Genomic DNA, 15,930 nt, shown 5'->3' with positions numbered 1-15,930 from the left:
AGAGTCACTAACTTTCTTTCTTTTTAGACAGATTGTTATATTATAAGCATCAGATCAGAGTGAATAATCTTAAACAGTGATTAATCAGTATTTTAGAAAATGTAAGCAGCTCAATATCTGGCATACATTGATTGATCTTTGTTCTGATTATATGTAAATACAGATCTACTGCCTGCACGTGTATTTTATTTATGATTTCATATTACTTTACTGGTGTTACAACTAAATCTGAGCCTCAGAGTAAAACACAACATGTAGCTGAGAACCAAGAGTCTAAAAATCTCCAGTATTCAAGTAATAAATACTTTATTTATTAGTATTAAAATGCAGTCATCTGCAGGGCACAACATCTCCTCTATACTGTACAGGTTTCAGGTGTGTGACAGACATTTTCTTAAATAGCATTATGTACAGCAATTAAAAACTGTTCTAGAGAATTATTGTTCAGTAAATCTTCACAAAAACAAAAAATGTTGTCTTCGTTCTGATCATCGGCCACCGCCGTTGCCTGCTCCACCCCCGGCCCCTCCTCCTGATTGGTCCTGAGCGCCAGACATCATCAAGAAGAGGACGAGGGGAACGATGTACATCCACTGGAGAAGACAAAACAAAAAAGGAAAAGGAGGTAAATACAATATCTTTGTTTTCAAGAGAACAAATTTAACTGATGTGTCTTTTCAACAGTTCCATCCCAGATTAGGTTCGATTTATTTTCTGAACAGAAGAGAAGAGAAGAGAAAAAATGTGAAGTGTAAAAGTGGGGGAGAGACTGTAGAATAAAGAAGAAATCTCAGGGTCAAACACCAAACACATGCTGAACATATTCACACCAACAATTAAGATTTAGGATTTCTTGATGGTTTATTTTTGAGACTTCCTCATTCAAAATACTTTGAATTCAGAAAAATGGAGCTTTAAAATGTATTTGGCATTGAACCTGGAAAAATAACACCAAAGAATGGAAAAGAAGGAACGAATGGGAAATGAAGGGGTGGTTTTCAGTTAGTTACATTGCTTAGAAGTTAATAGCAAAACTTAACAGACATGAGAGGAAGGCGGACAGAAGTAGCCACAAGAAAGAAAACAGTACTTCAGTGGGAATCAGCTCTGCTCTCTGCCTCCCCCTGCTGGGGGCTGTGCCGAATTGGTGGCCACGAGGAAGATTGCACCTCCCAGAATCAAATACCACTGGAACACAGCACAGCACCAAGTCAACACACTGTCACTGGATGCAGCACAGCACAGAGTCAACACAGGTCACTGAACATGGCAAGACACACACACAGCACAGTGCAAAACAAGACCGAGAGATCATAAAAAAAGCTCAGATGAGCCAAGCGATAGGACACGAGCCCAGGCTCTCTGTGGGACTGTTTCCAAACATGGGAGAGACGGTTTTACTCCAACTGACAGGTCGAAATGTCAGGAGACAAACAAACTCTCTCTACTGTTTGTTAGAGATGACTCATTTTTATGTTTCTAAAGTTTAAAACTGAACTTTGTGGGAAGAATACTCTTGGAAGACTAGTTCAATTGAGGGCAACAGCATCACAGAGGGAAGCAGGGCACTACAGAGCTGGCAATCAAACCATGACAATGACTTTGGGTGCTCTCATACCTAACCTGTTTGGTTCGGTCAAAGCTAACTCTGGTCTTGGGCTAGTGTAACAGCTATCGACTGAACTCTGAAGCAGACATAAGTGGCCTGACAGCCCCATATTCAGGTGGTTCCAGGCGGACCCTGGTGCCTTTTGTTTATGGTGACCAACCACAGGTTTGTGTGGGACTAGACACTTTTAGCTTTTAACATAAATTCAAACATAAATGACTATTAAATCAGTTTGCTGGTCGCAAACTGTTCACAAAGCATTCTCCTGATTTGTATAAAAGATGTATGACCAATATTTATACAAGCACTACGATAACCGTGCTAAGCTCACTGATAAAAAGTGACTAAAATGAGTGAAACGCAGTGACCACATAGTAACTATCCTCCCATCCTGTTTCTGTCTGTTCGTCTCTTTATGATACACACGTTCCAGTTACAGTCTTAGCTAATAAGGCTCATAATCAGTTATTACTTTGTGAGTTTCTGCGACACCAGAGAAGATAAACAAACACACGGTGCTGCATAAGCCGCCATCAGCTTCTGGAGTTTAAAATTCCCAGAGTCCCTGTAGCACCACTGATGCAAGATGACCGTCGCCAAAACTGTCCAATCAGTTCGTTACCAATCAGGCCACATGATTTCATGTTTACTCCTCTCGGTTGATTTGTAAGAAGTCAGTGTAAACACAAACTCAATTTTTCTGAGCCAGTTAGACCCAACAGCAGGTTTGAAAGCCTGAAGCACATGGTAGAGTGAGTCCAAAACACAGAACTCAACAGGGAGAACAAACAAAAAAAAAAGTGCAGCCATTGTGACTATGGAAGAGATTCCTACTTTCCTGACACAAATATTGGCAAATGAAACAGATGAAAAAAAAAACCTTGCACCACAGTACTGATGTTCCCTCCATATTTTAACACATGCTGCATGCATAGAAAAAGCTGTGGAGTGTCTGATGGAGCATTGAGCAAAATAGGCATTTTCATGTATTCATTAACTGTATGGGCCATTACTATTATCAGAGCCCAATTACTGAAGGAAGAGAGTATATCTTTAGGCAGCGCCTGCTGGTCTTATCAGCAGGTTTCAGTACGAGTACTTACATATTTAGCGAAGAAGGATTTCTGCTCTTGCGGATTCTTTGCTTTCTTCTCAGATTCCTGTTCCATTCGTTCAAGGAACAGAGCCGTCTCTGGTCTGGAAGAAAGTTAGCAATTAGTATTCAAACAACCCCCCACAATAGAGAGTGCATCTGAAAGGCGGAAAAGTGCAGAGAGACTTGTTCTACCTATTGGGAAATTATGTGAAGCTGCTAAGCCAAGGCAAATACAGTATAACTGAATCAAAGGCATCTGAAAAAGCTACAGTCAGATACACAAGAGGATTTCACTGATGCACAGACAGCTACAAATATGGATGGAAGCAATGTGCTACTCTAAGCAGAGTAGATTTATCAAGTAGTTGAGACAGAAAAGACAAAAACAAAAGTGAGAAACAAGCAGGTATGAAAAAAACATGAGCAGACATAGATATAGATAAAATATAGGACTGACCCAGGTGCATTAACAGGGGCCATGACACGGAGCGTGGTGTTGAAAACCTCAAGATCAACTTCATCCTCAACCTCAGTGCCCCTACAGGCCCCTGGTATTGTTACTATAGAGACACCGATGAGATACCCAGAGACATCAGTATGAAGGCTGATTGCGTCACTCAGATGGGACTCAACCATGGCACACTGAAGATTAGAGGAGAATATGGGTTCATGTTAGAATTACACTAGTATTACCCAGTTAGTATCACCCACATTTATATCATATGATGGATATGATTGATAATACACTCATTGTAAAAAGCCCTTAATCTGAATTAACTATCTATTATTTCACACATATAGACATACATAGCCCACAATATAGTAGTTTTTTTTTTTTTTTTATAAATGTCAATACAATGAATATGTACAAAAATATTGGCTGGCTTTAAGAATTGCTAAAAAAAAACAACATATTAGACATCAGAAGCCCAAAGACTATTGTTAATATTGAACACAACCATTTAAAAACAATTCATAAATAAAAATAATAAAAAATATTTGTTACATGAAGTTTCTCATTGAATACAAAATTTTACAGGATCCGGTTGAGAAAAGTGCTTCTGTCTTATCAACCAAGTAATCAGGTTTCAATATAACTTTGTCAATTTAATGATGGGTGCTATTGATATTAAAACATTTAGACACATTTTGTTCAAAGTCAGACAAAGAACAATGCAGTGCATCAAATCAGAATGCAATCAAAAAAGCGAGAGACAAGTGCCCTTTCACTGGTCCAACCAGCATATAGACTTTTTTTGTAGTGGGTAAGACAAGGCAGCTCAAGGTCATTCGTTATCAGTTTAAACCCACTCAGACAGACCTTCAAGAGAGCTGTCATTTCATTAATTTGTCCCGTTATTGGCACAAATGTAACAGGAAACTGACAGAATTGTCGTTGCGTCTCTCTCAGTTCCCTAAAACAGAATTATTGAGCAACTTCAACTAAAAGTTTTTTTTTCCTGAAGATTATTTGCTGGCTAAGAGAAGTGAAATACATACGGCTCTGACAAACGCTGTGAGGTAACCTTCCATCTGCCGCTCTGTCTGTCTGTCTGCCTGCAGGAAAACACGAGGCACCCTGATTCTGTACAGACCGTCCACTGCAGCCACTTCCTGTGGAGTCATCCAAATTCAAAACAAACATGTTAGAGGAACAGATTGTTGTTAATTGCAAATTTGTAATGAACTTTTTGCTGCAGTCTTTTGGTCTGGTTGTGGAAAATTTGTCCAGAAAGGCTTAAAAATGTTTTTAAAACGAAAGAAGCCACACCATGTCTACGTAATGATCTATTTTCTAATATGGCTACAGTACTTGTCAGTATACGTCCTTTCAACTTGATGATCATAGTTCACCTTCAGTTTACTTCTGTCTTCCTCTGATAGCTGGTTCTGACTTAGTGAAACACTGGGCTCTCTTCCAGGTTTCAACACCAGTGCTCCTCGTCCTCGAAACTTTGCTACATCATCTGTAACAAGGAGGAAAACATATAGGAAGGACAGGACAGACACCATGAATAAATGACAAGAAAGATAACACCAAAGTTACATATTTAATGTCATGTTTTCAATGAAAAATCAGCAGCAGGACTATTTGGGTATCAATTTCCCAACACCTCATTGGAAAAAAGATAGAAAAGGGACTATATGGTTGCAATAACTAAAAATGGAAGTGATGAATCTCCATTCAAAAACGTAAATATTAGAGGGTAACGAATTTACATACCAAAGTCAAAAAATGTAAACTGACAGATTTCTGAATAGAGTTTGGTGTGTGGCTTTCTCCATTCAGATAAGGCGTTATCGTTGGAAGCACACGGCTAGCTAACCAGCATTACCAATATCGTATTACACATCAAAATAATAAATCATTCACAAAAAACATTAACACTTTCTCACCGACTTCGAATGAGTGTTCAAGAGGCACAGAGAAACCACTGAACTCAGTGTCCAAGGCATCACCGACCTGAGAATAAAAAATAACACCTACCGTTAGCCTTTAGCCGATCACGCAAAGCTAATGCTAATCAAACAGCTAACAGATGCAGTTTCCGCTAAACTGTAGTCAAATGTCAGGGTTAAATAGGTAACATTTTCACTTACCCTTCTGCCGTTATTACAACATACAAAATTCGTGTATACCACGAATAAAACAGTACAAACAACGACAGTTTTAACCGGTAGTAGACGAGCCATTTTGACAGGAATGGCCAAAAGTGTACAGTCAAGCTAACCACTACAACATTAGCTCTTCCGGTGTTTTTCATAACAAAAGCCTCAAAAATAAAATTCCTTTTCTTTTTTTTTTTTTCTTTTTTTTTCTTTTCTTTTCTTTTCTTTTCTTTTCTTTTCTTTTCTTTTCTTTTCTTTTCAATGTTTTATACATTCAATTACAAATTATGTTGTTCTTAGCTAACTAAAATTAATCTCTTAAATTTCCTTACTTTCCTATTAAATTTTGACCCAGTACATCAACAGAGTTTCATCATACATTTTTGCTTTAAGCTGAGAAATGGCTTCATCATTCAACCATCTCACAGCTTTGTTTACATCATTCTTTCATGGTTTAAATGACTGGCAGCTTTAAATGCAGGTGACAAGGGAAATGTTATCTGCACACAAACAGACACACATGTATACACACACACTGAGAATTAATTGTTCAGGCTGAGCTATTTAAGGTATGTGTTGACCTACTTGTGTGCATTTTGTTTATGCACACCTCTCCATATTATATCAACTTACTTTACTTTTCACTTCTGTCTGTTTTTGAACATGCAATGTTGTCATCTAATGTGCCAGTGCTGCTGCATATGAACAGTATTTTAGTCTTTGAATTTGTATTTTTAGCATTTTGGTATTTACAGCAGTTTCTTTGTCTGCTGACAGAATGCAACTAATGAACCATGTCTGGGTGTGTGCTGCTGTCTTGTAACATGTCATCAGCAAGTTTGTGTGCAATTTTGTTTTCCTGGCAAATGAAAGCAATTCAGACTTCTATATTTTTGCAGTGTTTTCAGCTCAGTGTTGCTATGTTGTTGTTCTATGTTTTGTTCTATGTTTTGGCTGGATAATCCACCTAAAACACAAGTAGTTGAGGACCCAAACAAATAATTTATTTGGTCTTATATATATATATATATATTTTTGTGTTTTGATACCTAACAATCCCCTTACATACAGAGCCTTATCTACTGTAAGATATGCATAGAATTAATAATTTACTATTTATGTCTTATTGTCAGTCGGAACCCAATGTGTCAAACAACCAGCTGCACTTTCCTTGGCATTGCAAAAAGGTGTCTGTACCTTGGAGTTAGTAATGTAGACTCGTGAATATTCATGACCCCCTTGGATGCACTAACACATCCAGGGCCAACAGAGGCTGCTAACATACCAGAAAAGGCCCTGAACCTCCATCTCACCCTACCCCCTAAAAGTGCCATTTTATCAACTGAACAAATAAATATTTATGTCTTTAAAAATTTAAATCCTTTGGTCAGCAATCTATATTCCACCTCGGCCAGAGGTTTATTTAGATAAATGTACTTTTAAGGAGTAAATCTGTACTGAATCAGAGCAGAAAACTGCTGCTGCACTGATCTCGAGGCTTACATCAGTGGCTTACTGTATATCCACATTGTGTATCCCTCCAGCTGTGGTGGACTGTTGTTCACATCTGGCATCAGAATGTGTCTCATGTATATGTCCTCTTGTGATCAGATTTCACTTCTCTGCTCAAATTTATTTATTTATTTGTTTTATATGTGGGAAACGGTGACCATTTATCAGTAGTGGTTAGCACGGGCTGTAAAACTGCGGAGGAGGATTCCAGTGGCTATTTGATGCCGTCCGACTCCAAAAACTTGACAACTTTGTCCAGGTTGTTATGCACAGACACATCTACTGTACCCAAGAGTGCCCGGAAAGCTTTTGAAATTTCTTTTTTCAATATTATTTTTATCGACACATTTTTATATACCAACACATAAACCATACGAAAATCAATACCCCAAAACTCAACTAAACATACACACACAAACACAGGCGCATACACACCAGGGGAGAGAGCTACAAGGAAGATTTAAGTAGATAAATTATTAGAGAAGTAGATATTAACCATGTGTCAAGGACAGAAAAACACTTAACAGTACATTGTCTGCATGGAAAAAACAACAACAACAACAAAAACAGCAACAACAACAACAACAAAAGAAAAAGGCTATACACAGAAGGGCAACAATAAATCCAAGCCCCACTGTAGGAGGCGCAACACTTGTCAAAAGCAAAATACCATTTTAACTTATATATAATGTCGGACTGCAGAGACGTCCCACACATCATACTCCACAGACTGATCCCAGCACAGATCACTCCACATTCACCTTAATATGTTTTCAATGGAAATGAGAATAATTGTGTAAAATTGATCATTGTCTCTAACAGCACAAATCGTATCATGACTGCAACATCAGTCGAGATAATCGCACTTTGGTATTTTTTTCAAAATCGTTCAGCCCCGACATACAAATACAGATGTGGTCAGGGTGAGTCCAGATACTTCAAAAAGGGCCCCCAAGATTCTTCCCATTTATGTCGACCTTTTAAATGATGACCTCTGTTGAATGAAGGCAACAATGCAAGAAAAAGAAGAAAATGAATATGATTGTTTATCGAATGTTCAGGCACACCTGGATTTTGAACCTGCCTACATGTGATCAGCTCAAGTCCCATTTTGGACAATCTGTTTTGAAGTTGTCGATGCACCAACTGCAGCTAGAACGGGTTTATAGCACACAACTGGGACATAACTCTGCATGGGCTCCACAGATGAGCTTTCTCCTCGATATGGCAGCGACTCAGTACTTGGTTTGTTAGCAGCGTTCCTTCAGCTCAAAGGACTTAGTGAGCAAAGGCTACGATATGTTGCACCTCCAAAACAGAATTTATGGATCGTTGTTCTTCTTCTCTGGGCCTGTGTGCATTTGAGCCTGGCTTCGGTTACGAATTTAACTGGGTTTGCAGTTGCCAAATCACTGTTAAATAGTCCAAGGGTCATCCAAGGGCCAGAATGTCTGTGACTTCAGTGACTGGGGGTTGTGACCTGAAGAACCCCAAACTTCAAAAGTATCAGACCCAGAAAGGAGAAGAAGAAGAAGGATAAGCAGCAGCAGCAGCAGCAGCAGCAGCAGGTTTCTGCCAAATGTGAGTGATGTGATTTATTTCTCAATGCTTATTCCTGGCTGAAGAGTTCTGCTGACATGCTATAAAACCTCTGTGGATACAAGTGAGAGGCATCCATCATTTTAAACTCCATCATTTCAGCATCAAAGTGCTGAAAAGGAGTTTTGAATCCAGTATTAATCATTTAAAGTTCAGAATATCAAGAAGTCAAGACTTAATGTCCTTTTGGACACAAACTTGTTTTCACCTCTTTTTTAAAAATTTTTTTATACAGAAATCTTGACAAAATGACTTTGTTGGACGGTGTCACATCTCATCCAGCATCATTTCTGAGAATGACAGTGGCTCATATTAGACCATCAATGACAAAAATATCAAACATATTTGATAATGACAGGAACGTCCTGGATGAGGTCAAAAACAAAGGGGGGACATGGCTCCATAGCAAACCTGGCAACCTACAGATTAATATGTTTGTCTGGGAGCTACAATTTATACAAACCATTAAGAGGATTAATTTTTCCTAATTTCTCACCAAAACACCTTACTACGTGTCCAAAAGGTGTAGCTTGACACTATTAGTGCTGAATCTGCCTTTGATTACATAAATTATTCAAATAATAAACTAAAAGAGAACAACAGGTGATGATTGCCAGGTTTCCTCTGATTTTGCACATGAAATTATATCTTGTGTAATTCAGAGTATTTTGATGAGCTTGTGTCACATCATTGTTATTACATTACTGTCTGCATGGAAACAGCCCGTCTCTCTCCGGGCTCCTGTTCAGTTTGAAGGTGGGGACGCTCTGCATGGAGCATATGGTGACTGAGGCATGTGATTCCCCGCGGGCTCTGCCTTTGAAACTATGCAGGCCCATACGGTATCTATCCCCCCCCCTTACTGGGACAGCCCATTACTCTCTGTCACCGTCCTAAACAACGGTGTCACCTTCCTATTTTTAGTCAAATATGAAGGCTTGTATATTTATGTGAAAAGACAACAGGACTTTCACTTTGAAGGAGGAGGCTGTCATGTCCTGTCTGCCTGTGTGCTGTTAAAAATGGAACATTGTGAATAATGAGAAAGAAAATCAAAGGAAAAAATGTGTTGAAACACGTTTGAAGTTTTAAGTAAGACAACGCGATACACCCACATTTTGGGGTTAATCAGTGAAACTGTAAAGTGCAGACAAAGTGTTCGGTAATTAAATGTTGTACGCTGTAGTGCCAATAACAGATTTGAACTTTTTTCAATAATTTACTGAAACAGCTCATCCCTCCAAGTTTTATTTGAACTGAGCCGTGTATATACATACATAATGTTTTTATAGTTTTGGAAACATTAAAAATGTTTAAAACTCTTACTTGTTTTTTTTTCATCTTGTATTAAGGCCTGTCACTGTGATAAGACAATGATAGGAACCTTTATTTTGATACCACTGGACCACTTCCTATACACTTGTTCGCTGTCAGTCTGATTTCATGCTAAAAGATTACATCCATGGCAAATACCGGAGCATCAAAATGGACAGCTGGTTAGCAACAGGAAGACTTAAAACAAAGTCAAAGAGTCAAGAGAAAGATGATGAATCGATATGTGATTTTTGATTTGCCGTGAGTTGGAAAAGGTTGGGAACGGCTGAGTTACAGTATGAGGGACAAACTGCACACACCGAGGGCTGTGACACGTTTAGACAGAACATGTTGCAGTAGAGTAAGAAACTGTCATCAATCTGAAATGTCTGAAGGATACCTCCTCCACTTATCGCTCGACCCTCTCTAGTTGATGTGCCAACACAAATCACATCACAAAACCCCAGTGATTCTTTCCATTAGTCATACATCAAGGATCATTTTACCAAATACAGGTACAACATTTGTAATCATTTAAAGTGGATCCGACTTAAACAGAAAGGAGGAATTTGTCAAAGTGGTTCATTTGATTTTTTTTTTTTAGATTGTTTCTTTGACACTTTATTGTTTTGGCTGTACTCAATATTTTAACATACAGCCAAATACATATCAGTGAGTTTGTCCTATTCAGTATATACGCAGTTCACCCAGCTCTTAAAAAGTAGATGTCATGTTACAATAACAGATCACTCTGAAGCAGAAAACAGACTAAAATCTCATTAACATGTTTTGATGGGAGATGGCATCAAAACAACCGTGAGGATCACGTAGCATATTATGCAGTTTGTCAGGTTTGGATTGAACACATCAGACCTGATTCTTTGCTAAAACACTGAGAAAAGTTTAGTGCACCATTTAGATAATTTTTCTTTCTTTTCATTGCAGTAATCCATAAAAAAACCTGCCAAGCAGTCAATTATTTTTGTCTTAAAAATAACCATATTTGGATGATCTGGTAGCTGAATGGTTAGGGAGAAAACACCTGGGCTCAATTGCCCCGAGCAGTGAGTCCCTGGTTCTCTGGCCGGCCGGACCATTTGCTGTATGTCATTCCCCTCTTCTCTTCCTCAACTTCCTGTCTGTCTCTGCTGCTGCTAATAAAGAAATAAAAATCCTCAGAAAATGGCTGAAAAAAAAATCATGTTCGAATATATGGAGTTTTGATGGCACATGCTGCCCACTGACAGCTTTAATCTCTTGCAGTCATGGGAAAGTGGCTGTAAAGGTGGAGAGGACCTGCTTCAGTTGGCTTAACGTGTACTTCAGTGAGGCTTAACTAATGCAAGCGTTAAATAACTCTGGTGTCATCCTCCACAGCGGCTCACTGGATCATGTAGGACACCTATAGTTAGTCTCCTGTATCCACTTTAAATCCACGATATATGAATAATCTAGATCCATTCAGAGAGTGCAATCACAGTATAAATCACCACTGATGAGCTGTGAACGCATCAGAAAGATTTATTACACACAAGTCTGTAATGTAAAGTCAGAAAATACAGTAGGCTCAAGGACCTTTTATGTCCTATTCAAACAGCCCTCCATAATCTTCCTCGAGGGTATTTTGTTCTCCTTGAACATCTGAATCTCAAGTTGCACTTGCCTTAAATAGCTGTTCTTCAATCTCTGCCTCTCTTTCTGACTTAAGTTCTCTCTCCAAAATTAAAGTCTCAAAGAATGTTTATTGTTATAGTCAAGGTTATAGCTGCCTGGGCAATTTAGGCGAGCGAGACGACAAGCGCAGAATTCAAAAAAGGGATGACTGAATGGAAAATGAAAAGCGGCTTAAATGCACAATTTAACACTGATGTTTATAATATCCATATTCGGTCTGCATTGTCATTTAGAATCAGTGGAAGGAGGATAAAGACCACAGTCATGCTTCTGTCACTCACATGTGCATAATCTTTGCTTTTTAATGTATAATGAATATATAGGCTATATTATTCCACAGCACATGTCAAATCTGTGCCAAGTCCTCAGCATAGAAACATGTATGGGTGTGTACAGAAATTCATACCTCTCCAGGAACTCATAAGGTCAGCGACCTCCCTCCACTGTCTTTGACCTTGGTCCTCACATCCCTGTGCGAGGGCTTCCAGTCCCATAAAATACACCCTGCTGACAGCTTCAGCTACTGGAGAACAAATGGGATTGTCAGAGCCTGTGGGATTGCAAGGCTGCTGCTGCTGCTGCTGCTGCTGCTGCTGCTTTGCTCTCATTTTCATCTCCGACTTTGTTCTGAACTCATCCTCTTCACCCAGGGACTGCGTGAAAATTACTGGGCTGGGGAGGGGGGCTGAAGCTTAGGTTTGACTTTAAAAAAAAAAAGCAACACCCTCCATAACCAAGAGCTAAATGAACAGTTATCCCCACCTTCACTAATGTTTATGCTTTAGCCATTAGTGTTTAACAGGATGGGTTAAGGTTATGTTCAATCGCTTCAAACTATTAAGATCCACATCTGCTGTTTCTCAGAACAGGCAAGTTGGCCCCATGGATTATTGAACAGGTGTACAGGTCCAGGGGCCCAGTCGGTCAGGGCCCTGGACCAGGACCTCTGCATGAAGCGACTGTTAACACTTCTTGTTGGAAGCTCAATCAAACAACTACAAACAGACAAAACGAGTAAAAAGAAGCGTCAAAGAACCACAGAGAAACACACAATGACCACAGAGAGACACAAAACAACCACAAAGACACAAATGTGTGACACATGTCTCTTTCAATCTGTGGTCTCACTGTTATGTAGGAAGGTGGGGGCCTTTTATTTATTAATTTTTTCCAAATCCTACAAGAAAATGATGTAATAAAGTTTACGTTTGGGATATGGAACAGTTAACCTCCCTTTCTATTCCTAAAATTTCAGACCCCCCTCCCCTAAGCAAAATGAAAAAAGATACATAACCCCTCCCCCTTTTCTAACCCCACCCTCTCCCCCTAATAATTTTGATACTGTCCCCTTTTCAGCTCAGTTAAACCCTGGCCACTTAGCATCACTCAATCAAATTGTCAGTCAGAGCTGATTAGCATCAGTCAGTTTGTTAACGTTCTGCCTCCAGGGCCTAATGAGTTAATCAGCTGGCAGGTTTTCCCGAGGGCTGGACTTTCCTTTATGGCTCTGAACCGCTTTTACCCCTCATGGTGTCTTCCTTCTCCTCCCCTGCTCTGTAGCTCCTGCCAAGGTTTCAAGTAACACCCATTCTGTCACTCTCCTCCTTCCTTGTTCCACTTCTTTGGGGGAGGATGCAGTGACTGGCAGTGGTACTGAGATTATGTGTGTGTTTGAGGGGGGTGGGGGTGGGTGGTGATGAGGTGATAAAAAGGGATGGAGGAGGAAATGTAGGCAGATCCACAGACAAGGAGCGAGGAAGACGCTTTCTGAGGAATCACTATAAACAGACACAGACATGCCTGCGCCCAAGAAGCCGGGTAAGCTGGTCCGACCTGTGGGATTATAATAGAAAACTCACTGATCAAAAACAAAGGCGGAAGCTGATGATGCGGTGAAATATTCAGATGAGTGAAAAATGGAATAACAAAGAATTTTTTTCCCATAATTTTAACCCTTATTGATAAAAAAAAATGCTTGACTTTATATAATATCATCGCATCATGATGCATCATGGTTGGGTTTCTATAAAGATTACAAGCACCAGATTCAGGGAAACCATAAAAGGATCATAAGTGTTACTTCTAATACAGTCAAGATATCACTTAACGTGCAATGTGTGCATGTGAATTAAAACTGTTAAACATGACTCAGTAATCTGTGGTATGAGCTTCAGATTTCATTTGTTAGTTACAAGCTTGTTTCCCCATAAACTGGCCTTCAGTGTCCCTGCGTCGCTTTCTGTTCCACTGACGATGTTCTCGAGCTGCAGTAGGACTATATCTGTGTGCGTGTTAACACACAGGGACAAAATACCTGAAATCCGTTTAGTTCTCTGTTTAACTTTTCTATTTTAAAAACCAATGTCTACAATATTTTTACATGATATAATGTGGTTGATTTTATTGGCCACTTAGAATTTGTGTTATTAAATAAATGTAAAGTGAGACAAAACTAAAGAAAATGCTGGAGAAAGGAGCCACTGATGGTAGTGATGATGGACCTTTGAGTCACTTATGGGGACAAATGTGTTTTGTGTGTTTGGGTCCTTCAAGTTTATTAGACTGAGGAAAGCAGGAATAGTTAAAGGACAAAAGTCAGCACACTTACAGTAATGTCAGACATAAGGTTCAAGGTTATGACTGAGGAAATTAATTACTATCTGTAATTTTTTAATGTGATTTTGTTTCATTCAAAGCATTGTGTTTATATCATCTAAAAGGTTGTGAAAACATGTGTAAACCCATTTATGCAAAAATGAAACCAATGGACCTGAATGTTGATGAACACTGCAAAAACCATATTGAAGATTTTTGTTACACTAAAGAAATGGAAAATCATAAATTGAAGTTCTTTAATCGACAAAATGAAAAACAGGGTGTGAAAAGGACAGTAAATGCCTGGTTTCATCACTGATAATAAGACCTTTCACTGCACCATAAACTGCGCGTACGGGATTCCAGCAGCGTAGCATAACCTTGCCATATATGTGGTATAACATTTAATAACCTACGCACTGAAGCATTAACCGAGCATTAATATAGCGCTGTAATGTGTGACATTAAACCCCACAGCGCTGCAGTGTCTGTTGTAATGTTTGTATCAGACGTGGGGTTTAAAATATGCTCTGTTGCCTTTGTCAACAGCGACTTCAAAGCGCCGTAAATCAGCAGGTAGACTGAAACCCGAGAAACAAATGCGCGCGTGAGGAAAGGAGGGAAGGGAGGCAGGAGGGAAAGGAGGAGGCAACAGATAAAAGTGAAGAGATGAGCGGGATGATTTGTTAGAGGGACCTCTGCCAAGTCAGGTGTAACTACCTTGCGTCGTATCTCTGCACCGCAGACACCTAATCTATCTGACCCTGATTGCCTCCCTCATTCTGTTACGCTGTCTCCTCCGCTGGCATCCATCTCCCCCCGCCAATCTGCAGGAAGTTCACCATATCGCTGTTATTGTGTGAAAAAGTCAGAACTCCCATCTTTCTTTCTTTTTCTTTCTTTCTGGATTTCAGTCGAGGTATCACATTTTCCATCGTGTGTTGATAAAAACTCTGTGATCTCTTCTGTTCATAGAGCTTCTTCTATAAGCAGATTTTTTCCTAAAAACAAAATGAGTCCTTCATTGGTTCCTTAAAAGTCCACATTTGGAGATGCATGTCAGTGTTGGCGTGTGATAAAATATATTCATGAGAGCATCTGATAGAACTGAAATCTTTCCCCTCCGGAGCAGTTTATACCCTTTCCCTTTTTATTCTCCATCGTGCAGTAATTCCATCCGTACATTTCATTATATCTTACCAATGTGTCGCCAATCCAGCGTCCTGACATCATACATATCATATTCCCAACACTACATTACTACCTTCTCTCAGGCTCCTCTTGTTCCTGTGTTTCCACCCATCCCAAATCGTTGCCCCTCTCTTGAACTTCATCGCACTTTCTCAACTTTGGAGCCCCTCTGCCCCTGTCTATCAGCTGGTTACAGCTCATGTGACTGCACTGGTGGTGTACTGCTCTCAACGGTTAAGGCTGCCCAGGGAATCAAGAAGCTGTGGGGATCTGGAAGAAGCACGCATCCCAATAAACAGCCACAAGAATAGTTCTCACGTATAAGAGTGCCTAGTGTGGCCTTGTGGAGCCACGAAGGGAAAGGCGCCTCTGGGAAGGGAGGGTTGTGTCCACTTAGCCCTGTGTGACCCACATTTGGAAAAACACTACAGCTTGGCAGGATCATTGTTTCTCACAAAAGCTATGCAATCTTGACTTATTTTGTCTGATGAGGCGGTGGGCTCTTTGGAATGAACAGTTACAGAATAATTAGACCCTGTGCACCAGTGTTGATGCTGCAGTTGCAGGGTGCCAGAGCGCCGGTTCTCTGGCGCTGCTCCATTGCTGAGTGTGTGCAGAAATAACAACCCAATTTTTAATCACCAGTAACACTGCCAGAGGCCATTATCACCACCCAAACAACCTTCCCTCCCCTCTTAGGACAGGGCAGAGCAGAGGCCAGTTTTAAAAA

At 39.8% G+C, this 15,930-nt stretch overlaps 1 protein-coding gene across 2 annotated transcripts; it reads right to left on the bottom strand.

Annotated features, from left to right (window-relative positions):
- Positions 1 to 282: 282 nt before the first annotated feature.
- Positions 283 to 5,431, bottom strand: emc10 (ER membrane protein complex subunit 10). Of its 2 annotated transcripts, XM_056402565.1 has the most exons (8): positions 5,307 to 5,431; positions 5,103 to 5,169; positions 4,560 to 4,672; positions 4,206 to 4,319; positions 3,163 to 3,347; positions 2,713 to 2,806; positions 1,091 to 1,188; positions 283 to 593 (listed from the first exon to the last, which is right to left on the bottom strand). In XM_056402565.1, the coding sequence occupies exons 1-7, from the start codon at positions 5,397 to 5,399 to the stop codon at positions 1,102 to 1,104; spliced, it is 753 nt and encodes a 250-aa protein (XP_056258540.1). In that variant the 5' UTR covers positions 5,400 to 5,431; the 3' UTR covers positions 283 to 593; positions 1,091 to 1,101. The 2 variants fall into 2 exon arrangements, with proteins under 2 accessions (XP_056258540.1, XP_056258539.1); XM_056402564.1 differs by lacking the exon at positions 1,091 to 1,188.
- Positions 5,432 to 15,930: the final 10,499 nt, after the last annotated feature.

This window comes from Seriola aureovittata, chromosome 17 (genome assembly GCF_021018895.1).
Source record: "Seriola aureovittata isolate HTS-2021-v1 ecotype China chromosome 17, ASM2101889v1, whole genome shotgun sequence".
In the NCBI taxonomy this organism is placed as follows: Eukaryota; Metazoa; Chordata; class Actinopteri; order Carangiformes; family Carangidae; genus Seriola; species Seriola aureovittata.
The sequence above is the reverse complement of the archived record's forward strand: the minus strand, read 5'-3'. Positions and strand labels throughout refer to the sequence as shown.